At 42.8% G+C, this 12,447-nt stretch overlaps 1 protein-coding gene across 2 annotated transcripts; it reads left to right on the plus strand.

The window, feature by feature from the left end:
* Positions 1-5,267: 5,267 nt before the first annotated feature.
* LOC139563091 (U3 small nucleolar RNA-interacting protein 2-like) lies at positions 5,268-11,412 on the plus strand. Of its 2 annotated transcripts, none has more exons than XM_071381381.1 (14): positions 5,268-5,499; positions 5,624-5,709; positions 5,808-5,920; positions 6,027-6,094; positions 6,205-6,246; positions 6,459-6,585; positions 6,748-6,965; positions 7,081-7,181; positions 7,257-7,391; positions 7,542-7,604; positions 7,744-7,889; positions 10,502-10,581; positions 10,794-10,867; positions 11,228-11,412. In XM_071381381.1, the coding sequence occupies exons 1-14, from the start codon at positions 5,419-5,421 to the stop codon at positions 11,337-11,339; spliced, it is 1,446 nt and encodes a 481-aa protein (XP_071237482.1). In that variant the 5' UTR covers positions 5,268-5,418; the 3' UTR covers positions 11,340-11,412. The 2 variants fall into 2 exon arrangements, with proteins under 2 accessions (XP_071237482.1, XP_071237474.1); XM_071381373.1 differs by having other exon boundaries at positions 5,280-5,499; positions 7,257-7,418.
* Positions 11,413-12,447: the final 1,035 nt, after the last annotated feature.

Consider the following 12,447-nt stretch of genomic DNA (forward strand, 5'->3'; position numbering starts at 1 on the left):
TGATGGTGACAGATGTTTGTAATGAAGAGCAGCCTGGCGCACTCGAGCGCCAGAGAGGGGGAGCGGGGGCAGGTGTGACAGTATCCCCCCTCTAGGGGCACCACCCGGCATCCCACCTGGGCGAGCCTGACGGACCAGCCGAGGCATGGGCACTCTACAAGCCGGCTGGGGCATAGAAGTCTGACGAACCAGCAGAGACGTGGGAGCCTGACGACCCCGTGGAGACGTGGGAACCTGATGAACCGGCTGAGGCGTGGGAGCCTGATGGCCGGCTGAGGAATGACGTAGAATGGGCACCTGCCAAGCCCACCGGGGCAAGAAAAATCTCTCGAGCCAGCTAGGGTGAGGAAGCACGACGAGCTAGCTGAGGCACCCCCGGTTCCATCGACGACGGCACCCGGACCCGACATCACCAACAATTAACAAGGCCTCCCAGATGCTTCCAATTTTGGTGTCAGCATTCCGTGAGGATAGACACTGGAGATGAGAAGCAGGTACAGGGAGAACATTTAATGAACAACGGACATGAAAAAGGACAGAAACAGTGTCTCGACAGGGGAAAAATAACGACATCAATTCTGACACAGGGAATAATGTGAGGAGCAGACAGATAAAGAGGGGGTAATCAACAAAGTATTGGAGTCCAGGTGAGTTCAATATTGCGCAGCTGCGAGTAATGATGGTGACAGGTGTGCGTAATGATGGGCATCGGGAGCAGGCGTGAAACAAACCATTGTTTTGGGAAACTAGTACCGGTAAGCTTCATAATGAAAAAACGGGTGAAATGATGAACGCGATCTGCTTTATCTATTACCTAGTGCACAAGTTGACTGCAGGTATTTATTTAAAAAGTATTAATATTCTAAGCCCAAAAAACGTCACTTACTAGAACTCTAACAAAATGGTAACAAGTACTATGGAAACCTCATAGAGAATGCTAACTAAATGCTAACGAGTGCATTGCAAACATTTTGTACAGTTTCTGACCTAAACTATAAAAGTATACAAGTAACTCAAAACTGCTACTAACAGTTTGCTGCACACACAAACAAATATTAGCCAACAAGGCTTGAAACAGGAGGGAATTCTCTGCTGTTACCAAGCGAATGCTTGATTTTGGAAGAAGCTAAACACTTAGCCAGATAGCTAACTAGCTACAAAATTAGCAAATCAAATGGACAACTGCAAAGCATTTAGTAGATTTTAGACAGTTAACGTAATAGTTATAAGATATCTAGCTGGCAAACATTTAGTTGTGAATTCCGTACTGTAATTAGATCACCTGGCGCATGCTGCTCTACAGTGTGTGACTCACAAGGCTCCGGTCTCTCATCGTTGTGTAATTGTAAACAAACACCATGTGACGTGACTGGGTACTATTGTAAGCTACATAATAATGTGACAGGTGAAATGAAGAACGCAATGTTCTTTATTTCCTAACGTATTGCACAAGTTGACTGCAGGTATTTACTTAAAAAGTAGCTACAAATATTAAAAAGTATTATAAAACAATGGCTTACATACATAGCTACATTGCTAAAGGGCGGCATTAACATGCCAACAAGCTAAACATAGCACACAGTGGAGACAATATATACAATAGCTAAGGCAGTAGCTATGCATTGGAAATTGCCTAGCGCACTGGGCTAGGCAATGAGTTAGTAGGCTAAATACAGTGCACGGTATATACAAAGCAACTAGCATCAGCAAGGCTAGCAATGTTGGCTAGTATGGCTAACATAGCACACAGTAATATATACAACAGCAGCTAGCACGCTAGGCTACACAGTGAAGCATAGCACAGTGATATAGGCAGTATACAATTAGCGGCTAGCAAAGTGCTAGTATGCTAGGTCACTATTCTAATATGTAAACAATAGGCCTTTAGGATATGACCATGGTGGCAGTCATCTTAGGTTATGCAACAATGGACCATAGACAGGTTGTTACATATTAATAACTAACAGTCAAACTATACATGTACAACATATATAAATGACTGTGCCCTGTCCCAGTAGAGTTCACTTACATAGGTCAGTGGCGCACTAACCCTAGTGTGTGTTGGGAGAGTCCAGGGGTGCAGGGGAAAAGGTACCTGGGCTGTGGCCCAGCTGTTGGTGTGCAGAGCAGAGGTTTATGAGAGAGCTCCTCATTCCGCCACTACTTGCTGAAGACTAAGGCCAGACTGGGCTGGACCGTGCTCTTATACTGATCCCGGTCCCACCTGCCTGTTGGACGGCCTGTTGCAGGTGGGCAGGGTCAAAGGTAGTGATGGGTGGTCAAATGTCCGAATCAGAGGTCACTGGGTGTGGCATGTAACTGGAGAGCTCCAGAGGTGCAAACAGAGTAGCCTGTCAACAATGGAGTTGGGGGCAGGTAGGCTACTTGTTTCAAGAGTTAGAGAGGGCTGGGAGTTAGTGTTCAAGAGGGAATGTAAGGGTTTTCTACATCCAGAACTTTATGAACTCCCCATAGAGCTATGACTCCGACCTCAATGAGACAACCTGATTTAAATAATCGTTGAATAACATAGACAGCAATATGAAAGATACAAGGTACAGTACTTAAAATGGCTCTCATGATATCAGGGGGGAGTTGAGGTTTCTGGGTCTACACTTTAGCAATGTTACACCTCCTGCCCTACAGACTGCCCTACAGACTGTGTGTGCCCAGAGTCTCCCTATCAAACAGCACACTTAGCATGGCTGAGATGTAATTTTTGAAGTCCATGATCTCTGAGATCCCCTTGTACAGGTCCCTCTGCACTCTAAGACCCCAGGAGGAAGGTCTAGTTAGCATCCTGATAAAGTTCAAGACAAAACAAAGTGTCCATTCTCAGAGTACATTGCAAAGTTGTTGTGACAGAGACAGACCTTGTTTTATTTTAGAGAGACTTTATTTGCATTGCTGTATTTTATGACCGGCAACGATTGGATATTGTGTATCTCCTTTCATCATACGTACCCCTATCCTGGTTATACCAGACTGCGCTTACCATTGTTTTAGCTGTGGGTGCAGCATTCGGTTTGGTTTAACCAGGCTAAAGTAACCCTTAGGCCAAATTTCAGGTTGTCTGTCCAAACCCAGGCAAACTATATACATACTTTGCCTGAAAGGATACGTTTAGTGTGCCTGTAGCAGCAACTACAATGTGTAAAGGCCTGATGTTGTGACCTCACCTCTACCTCCTGTGACACCATCTGTGACACATTAACTGGCAAGTTGGCATAAGAGATGCTCTGTCCCTCACAGCTCTGTGGGATGACAACTTTGTTCACATTGTTCCCCTGCTGCCCCCGGGCGTGGTCAGAACAGTCCTCAGATCATGGGCTGTTTTTCTCATTTGGGTCATCAAGTAGTTCATCTCTGTCAAAGTATTAGAGAAGAGAGTAATACTCGCAAACTTTTGCTTAGACCCGAGGTTCAGACCTTTGGTATTAAATGGCTAGCTTTTCGCATAGGCAAACCTGACCAAATAGGCCCTATGCTAAGTACGACCAGCTGAGCACCTTGATTATATCCGGTAACAAATTCCATATCAGCCAATTAAAATGATTAACGTAGTTGGATGTGATCAAACACTTTTTCACGAAAGCATCCTTAAAGGACAATTCCACCCAAAAACGATGTTTTGTCCATTGTTGACATAGACCCAACATGTTTTGCTAGTCAGCAATCAAGTTTTCAAGCTGCCTTTTGAATTTTTGTGTAACATCAAAATCGCATATAAAGCCATTTCTACGCACAACCTACACCGGCATATGCGAACTGTGCACCCAACTGTGAAGCTAGCTGTAGCGGAGCTTCGAGAAACTAGCGGGCCTGCTAGTGATAGTGGTGGAGCCTGCACCTCCACACGTGGAGACGTATCCACTCAGTCAAGTAGGCCTACTCCGCGACCCACAGCAACGCAGACTTCTATGGACCAGTTTATGCCAAAGTCTGTCTGTAGCAAAACAAGGCCAAATTGATATTGCATTGGCTAAAATGATTGCCACCGATTTCCAGCCATTTTCGATCGTGGAGGACAGAGGTTTTATACATTATTGCAATAGTCTAAATCCAATGTACACAATTCCAAGCAGGAAAACCCTTTCAAAATCACTTATTCCACAACTGTACGAGAGCACACAGGCTTCAGTATGGGAAAGAGTCCAAAAAGCTACTGGAGTTTGCCTTACCACTGACTGCTAGACATCAAGGGTAACCACTTCTTACATGTCGGTTACATGTCACTTCATTGAAGATTTGAAGATACCCAAGACTTACTAAAGTCATGACAGGGAGACTCTGCATAGTGTCCACATCCGTTCCCTCTGAGAGGGTCTTCTCGAAAACGGGACACATATTTACTGAGAGAAGAAACCGCATCAGCCCCTCGAAAGTGAGGCAGCTTGCATTTCTGAATGCAAATCTCTCATAAAAGGAAAATATGGTCAGCATTGCTGTGTGCTGCTGGTTACAACATGGCAATAAAGAAGAGAGAGAAAAGAGGGACCAGTTTAATGTTTTAGTGGGATGCTGCAGTTTTGCACATTGTTATTTTTCTTTGATATGGTGCAATATTCTATTATTATGTTGTTCAGATTGTATTCGTTTTGAATGGTTACATTTATATGCACTTTGTTTATATACATTAACAAAGTTATACTTTAAATGCACATGTGTAATAGCATCCTTCTTTTTTACAAATATTTCAATTTGTGGGATGCTGCAGTTTTGCAAATTGTTATTTATTTTTCTTTGATATGGTGCAATATTCTATTATGCTGTTCAGATTGTATTCGTTTTGAATGGTTAGATGTATGTGCAATTTGTTTATATACATTAAAAAGTTATACTTTAAATGCAAATGTTTAATAGCATTCTTTTTCATAACAAACCAATGCATTTTTAAATACATTGTGGTTAAGGTAGAGTATGATTTCATTTAATAATTGAATTAGAATTGTTTTAACACCAATCACAGCCAAACTATCGCAAACTGTTTGACTAGAAAAAATACAAACATATTTTTTTAAAGAGCCGTTTGGGAGCCAAAAGAGCCGACTCTTTTTTATGAGCTGTGCCGAACGAGCCGGCTCACTGAAAAGAGCCGGAATGCCCAACTCTACCCTGCATACGTTTTCTGCGAATGTTTAAATGCATTCTCAGCCAATCAAATCTGGACATTAGTTCCTACTTGCTCAACTGTCCAATGAGAGCTATGTACTTGTGGGCGGGACAAACCGATGCCTCAATATTATCCAATTAAATCCTCTATTTTTAAACGTCATTTTGTGGTGTCCATAGTTCGGTTGAATTAGAAGAGCGAGAGCCCATGTGGGTTCAATGTTGATTTCCGTGGACGAAATGTGTGCCAACTAGTGTAAAGATTGTAACAGTGCCTCATAGTTACTCAATCTATATAATTTTATCATGTCGTCTTTCTTTATAAAGAAAAAAGGACCCCCAAAGGTTTTCAAAAAGAACGAGAATTCAGCAGGTTCAAAACGAAAGGTACGGAGCTAACGTTAACTAGCTACACTTAGCCTAGCACTTAGTTTGCGATCTACATATTACAATGCTATCTAACACGTAGCTTTCTTTTAATCATTGATGTTTGTTTTTGTTGGTGCATTAGAATGATACAGACACAGGAAACAAACTCAAGAAAAAACTAAATTCAAAGCACAATGAAGAAATCTCCAGCGACTCTGAAACAGAAGGGTATGCTAACTTACTCGAAGTGTAGTTGACTAAGAAACTGATTTCCTTTTAGGCGTATGCGTGGACAAGCCATGCGTTGAATCAATCTCTTTATGTAGTTTTTCACTGCACAGAAAACGGAGGGCCAATGGCGAAGAAGAGTTTGATGAGACCCCACAAGAGAAAAAACTACGATTAGCTAAACTTTACCTCGACCAATTGAGGGATGAGGGTAAGGGAAGAGCTACTAAAAACCTATTATCAATTTCACGTCAACGTTTTAATGACATTTCATTAATCTGATGCTTGACTGGTTTGTCTTCGTCATGTCTCAACAGAAGAAAAGAAGGCAGAGGAGGAGTCCTTTGAGATGGACCTGATTGCTGGAAGACTTCAGGAAGAAGTGGTAAGTAACTAACTACATCATTGTGTTGCTTGTATAGCCCTAGTAAATGTCACATGAGTTTGGTTGCTGCTATTTATCTCATAGTTAACATTTCTTTTTTCCCCCCTCAGCTTGAGCAGAAAGGACAGCTCCAACGGATGGTTGCAAAAGATGTGAGTATCTTTGTTTTGGTGTCTCCCATAAAAGCACCCTGTGCATGCCCATCATTCACTCTTTTACTACTTAGAATGAAACTATGTATATTTTGCATTCTAAGTGGTATACTACTATGGATATTGGAACATGGTGTGCTATGAGTTTTCTATGGCCCGTAGCGTAAGTTGTCAGTCCTCTTCATGTGTCCCTATGTTGTCATGGTCTCCAGCTCCTGCCACCAGATGTGTCAGAGATTTGTCTGTTGAGGGGCCACAAGCTGCCAGTCACCTGTCTGGTCATCTCTCCTGATGACCAACATGTATTTTCTGCTTCCAAAGACTGCTCCATCATCAAATGTGAGTCTGGAGAATATTTGTTTACTCTCTTTGCCAAAATAATCTAAAATATGTTTGTTGTACTGAAATAGAATGTTCAAAATCAGTTGCATGTGACCTAGAATGCAACACAGCCAAAGTGAACTTACTCATGCATTCTCCCATTGTCTTCTCTAACTGCAGGGGATGTTGAGAGTGGTAAGATACTTCATACGATAGCTGGTGGGAGGAAAGGAACAGAGGATCGCCATGTGGGACATACGGCCCATGTCCTATGTATGTCTATATCATCGGACGGCAAATACCTGGCTACTGGAGACATGAATAAGTTGATCATGATCTGGGAGGCAGCAACATGTAAACACCTATACAAGTTCACAGGACATAGAGGCCCAGTATCGGTAAAATATACTCCCTTTCACACCTTCCCATATTAATTTTTTCCATCTGCTTTTATTCTTGCTTTCTCATCCTTTCATATTTACCTTCACAAACGGTGCCATCTCTCCTCCACAGGGCCTATCCTTCAGGAGGGGCACCCATGACTTGTACAGTGCCTCTCATGACCGCTCCATCAAGGTGTGGAACGTGGACGAAAACGCCTATGTGGAAACACTGTAAGTAGCTGAATAGTAATGTCTATGTTTTGGCATGTGATTTGTGTTTGTTTTATTGACCATGTGTCTCCCTAGGTTTGGTCACCAGGATGTGATCACAGGGCTGGACAGTGGGAGTCGGGAGCGCTGTGTGACTGCAGGGGGCAGGGACCGCACTGTGAGGGTGTGGAAGATCGCTGAGGAGTCCCAGCTAGTGTTCCATGGCCATGAGTTAGTCCCGCTGGTCTCCTTCTCTGTGTTAGTCAGTCTCACAACACTGCATAGGCCTTGTCTTTGTTGTTCTCAGAGAGTGTCTATTATCCTTGTGTGTTAACATACTGGTAATGATCCTCCCACTCATTTTCGCTCTTTCTCTCTCAGGGGCTCCATCGACTGTATCCAGCTCATTAACGAGGAACACATGATAACAGGCGCTGATGATGGGTAAATGTGGATTTATACTCCACTAGGTGTCGTCGTACTCCACCTCTGTAGCAGTTCTGCAACCGCTTTGTGAGTGAGGGAATGGTTCCTTACAAATGTTTTCATTAGTCTAAAAAGCTTTCTCTCGTCCTCCCTCCAGCTCTGTCTCCCTGTGGAGTGTGAACAAAAAGAAGCCCCTTAGCACGGTGAAGGCAGCCCACGGTCGGCATAGCGACTCGGGACTGGAGCAGCCCTACTGGGTAGCGGCCGTGGCAGCTCTGCAGAACTCTGACACCGTAGCCTCAGGTACCAACGGCTGTGAGAGTCACCAGCTTTATAACACGGATCTACACTGAGTTTACGAAACATGAAATCTTTCTTAATATTGAGTTGTCAAAGTTAAAACTGTTATAATTAAGGTCATTTTTTGATCGGTCTGACATAGATATAACTTATATTCAACAATCAATATACACTGAGTATACCAAACATTAGGAACACCTTCCTAATAGGTGTTACCCCTTTTCTCTCAGAACAGGCTCAATTTGTCAGGGCATGGACTCTACAAGGTGTCAAGCGTTCCACAGGAATGCTGACCCATGTTGACTCCAATACTTCCCACAGTTGTTCCAAGTTGGCTGGATGTCCTTTGGGTGGTGAACCATAGTTGATACACACAGGAAGCTGTTGAGTGTAAAAAAATATGAACAGCAGCGTTGCAGTTCTTAACACAAACCGGTGCACCTGGCACCAACTACCATACACCATTCAAAGGCATTTAAATATTTTGTGTAGCCCATTCACTCTCTGAATGGCACACATACACCATCCATGTCTCAATTGTCTCAAGGCTTATACAGTTGAAGTCGGAAGTTTACATAGACCTTAGCCAAATGCAATTAAACTCAGTTCTTCACAATTCCTGACATTTATTCATAGTACAAATTCCCTTTTTAGGTCAGTTAGGATCACCACTTTATTTTAAGAATGTGAAATGTCAGAAAAATAGTAGAGAAGGATTTATTTCAGCTTTTATTTATTTCATCACATTCCCAGTGGGTCAGAAGTTTACATGCGCTCAATTCGTATTTGGTAGCATTGCCTTTAAATTGGGTCAAACATTTCGGGTCGCCTTCCACAAGCTTCCTACAATAAGTTGGGTAAATTTTGGCCCATTCCTCCTGACAGAGCTGGTGTAACTGAGTCAGGTTTTTAGGCCTCCTTGCTCGCACATGCTTTTTCAGTTCTGCCCACACATTTTCTATAGGATTGAGGTCAGGGCTTTGTGATGGCCACTCCCAATACCTTGACTTTGTTGTTCTTAAGCCATTTTGCCACAACTTTGGAAGTTTTCTTGGGGTCATTGTCCATTTGGAAGACCCAATTGCGATCAAGCTTTAACTTCCTGACTGATGTCTTGAGATGTTGCTTCAATATATCCACATACTTTTCCTCCCTTATGCTGCCATCTATTTTGTGAAGTGCACCAGTCCCTCCTGCAGCAAAGCACCCCCACAACATGATGCTGCCACCCCTGTGCTTCACGGTTGGGATGGTGTTCTTCGGCTTGCAAGCCTCCCTCTTTTTCCTCCAAACATAACGATGGTCATTATGGCCAAACAGTTATATTTTTGTTTCATCAGACCAGAGGACATTTCTCCAAAAAGTCCGATCTTTGTCCCCATGTGCAGTTGCAAACCGTAGTCTGGCTTTTTTATGGCGGTTTTGGAGCAGTGGCTTCTTCCTTGCTGAGTGGCCTTTCGGGTATGTCGAAATAGAACTTGTTTTACTGTGGATATAGATACTTTTGTATCTGTTTCCTCCAGCATCTTCACAAGGTCCTTTGCTGTTCTGAGATTGATTTGCACTTTTCGACCAATGTACATTCATCTCTAGGAGACAGAATGCGTCTCCTTCCTGAGCGTTATGACAGCTACGTGGTCCCATGGTGTTTTTACTTGCGTACTATTGTTTGTACAGATGAACGTGGTACCTTCAGGCGTTTGGAAATTGCTCCCAAGGATGAACCAAACTTGTGGAGATCTACAATTATTTTTCTGAGGTCTTGGCTGATTTCTTTTGATTTTCCCATGATGTCAAGCCAGGAGGCACTGAGTTTGAAGGTAGGCCTTGAAATGCATCCACAGGTACACCTCCAATTGACTCAAATGATGTCAATTAGCCTATCAGAAGCTTCTAAAGCCATGACATAATTTTCTGGAATTTTCCAAGCTGTTTAAAGGCACAGTCAACTTAGTGGATGTAAACTTCTGACCTACTGGAATTGTGATACAGTGAATGATAAGTGAAATAATCTGTCTGTAAGCAATTGTTGGAAAAATGACTTGTGTCATGCACAAAGTAGATGTCGTAACCGACTTGCCAAAATTATAGTTTAACAAGAAATTTGTGGTATGGTTGAAAAACTAGTTTTAATCACTCCAACCTAAGTGTATGTAAACTTCCGACTTCAACTGTAAGTCCTTTAATCTGTCTCCGCCCCTTCATCTACACTGATTTGAAGTGGATTTAACAAGTGACTTCAGTAAGGGATCATAGCTTTCACCTGGTCAGTCTGTCATGGAAGGAGCCGGTGTTCTTAATGGTTTGTACACTCAGTGTATACACCAAGCACTGCAAGAACTATTGACACGTTGCCTCGGCTGTGAGAGTCCTATACACTGTCTCTTCTATACACACACCCTGTGTGAGTTATCTAACAATCAGCCTGAAACTTCCACCTCCTTGCTATAATGCATACTGTAAATCTACACAGTGTGCGTAGGAATATCAGCATGCTCTGTATTAGTGCACACATTCATAGCAGACTTGGACCTAAATTCGCAATTGACCGCTAATATTTACTTGTCCAATTGATGATGTTGTAATTGAACAACGGTTGTCTCGTCACTCTGCAGGGTCCCACAACTCTAAAGTGCAGCTGTGGAAATGTGGTCAGGGGTTCCGTCATCTGGAGCCTCTCTTCAGCATCCCTGTGGTAAGCAAGTCCCAGCTACACTGCTCTATACCTAATACACCGTGCGTTGTGTAGCTTAACAATATGTGGGTAGCACCGTTGGCTATAATTCAAACATTACGCATTGGGCCTATTTATATCGCCTATATGTGTATGAGGAATTGCCTAGTAAGAGTGTTCTGCACTAAAAAAATCTGTCTTCTCAATAGCATATTCGGTTTCCCCTCTTGTAGAATGGTTTTGTCAACAGTCTAAAGTTCTCCAGTTCTGGGAAGTTCCTGGTGGCAGGAGTAGGACAGGAGCACAGGTAGGTACCCACCTACTTGCCTGTCATACAGAGATATAGCCCAGAGCATACTTACTAGCATTATAGACGGACTTGTTGATTGATCATATAATCAGTGTCTACCCTTTCTTTAAACAAGCCTGTTTTCAGTATTCTGTATGGAAGTAGTTGCAATGATGACATGTGTCCACGTGGTGGCACTGTTATTTCACGCTCAAATCCTTAGACTGCTTCAGTGGCAGTGATGGCATTACCTACTTTCCTTATTACAAGATTAAATGGCTTCTTATGTACCGCATAATTTTACTCATAACTTTATTCATGCATTAGCTCTGTTTTGTCAACCATCTTTGTTTTTGTTAAAGCGGTTGTTGTTTTCAGGCTTGGTCGATGGTGGAGACTGAAAGACGCGAAGAACGGACTCTACATTATTCCTCTGAAACGACAACAGCCAGAGCAGGAAGAGGTGAATGGAGAAAAGAATGGGGACTAGCTGATCTGTGTATGCCTTAGAATATAATATGTATGACATTTGATTTTGTAAATAAAATTCTTTCCAGAAATACTATTTGTATTACTGCCTATCAATTAACTACAGTAAATGGTTTCTGTTAGAAAAAACTTTCATTCTAATTTAAATCTCACTGAAGTCTTGTGCTCCGTCTGCATCTAATATCAGTCTGTGCTGTTGGTGCCTGTATTCTCTCAGCTACACAGCTTGTGGACTGTAGATCGAAAAAATCCCCTGTGATTTGGCGCTTTGGCTTTAAATATGAAATGGTTTAAAATGCATATTTCCAATCTTAAGTGAGAAGGTTGAACTCTTTGGAATATAGGTGGTGCACGCACCATAGCTTTGGTGGCCTAGCCGATAGCCCCCACTCATACCATAGGGCTTAAAAAACAAATATTTGTCGCTTGTGACGAATACAACAAGTGTAGCCCTTACCGTAGAATCTTACTTACAAGCCCCTAACCAACAATGCAGTTCAAGAAATGGTTATGAAAATATTTACTAAAAGTAACACAATAAAATAGAGGCTATATACACGGGGTACTGAGTTGATGTGCGGGGAGAAAGGTTAGTTGAGGTATTTTGTACATGTAGATGGGGGGGGGGGGGGTAAAGTGACTTATGCATAGCGCAGCAGTGTAAAAACAAAAGGGGGGGGGGGGGGGGGGGTGTCAATGTAAATAGTCCAGGTGGCCATTTTGATTCATTGTTCAGCAGTGTTGGGGGTAGAAGCTGTTAAGGAGCCTTTTGGACCTGGACTTTTATTTGTGTAAATTTTTTTAAAACTTTAACTAGGCAAGTCTTGGTGCTCCGATACCGCTTGCTGTCCTGTAGCAGAGAGAAGTCTATGACTTGGGTGACTGGTGTCTTTGACAAAAAAAAATTGGGGCCTTCCTCTGACACTGCCTAGTATATAGGTCCTGAATGGCAGGAAGCTTGGCCCCAGTGATATACTGGGCCGTACTCACTACCCTCTGTAGTGGCTTATGGTCGGATGCCGAGCAGTTGCCATACCAGGTGGTGAGGCTACCGGTCAGGATGTTCTTGATGGTGTGGCTGTAGGACTTTTTGAGGATCTGGGGACCCA

Source organism: Salvelinus alpinus, chromosome 2 (genome assembly GCF_045679555.1).
Source record: "Salvelinus alpinus chromosome 2, SLU_Salpinus.1, whole genome shotgun sequence".
NCBI lineage: Eukaryota > Metazoa > Chordata > Actinopteri > Salmoniformes > Salmonidae > Salvelinus > Salvelinus alpinus.

Excerpts from the sequence above, each read along its gene's own strand:
- LOC139563091 (XM_071381373.1), top strand. The coding sequence starts at position 5,419 with ATGTCGTCTTTCTTTATAAAGAAAAAAGGACCCCCAAAGGTTTTCAAA. Across the intron at positions 5,710-5,807 it reads AGCGACTCTGAAACAGAAGG|TTTTTCACTGCACAGAAAAC; the intron begins GTATGCTAACTT and ends CTCTTTATGTAG. Across the intron at positions 6,095-6,204 it reads GAAGACTTCAGGAAGAAGTG|CTTGAGCAGAAAGGACAGCT; the intron begins GTAAGTAACTAA and ends TTCCCCCCTCAG.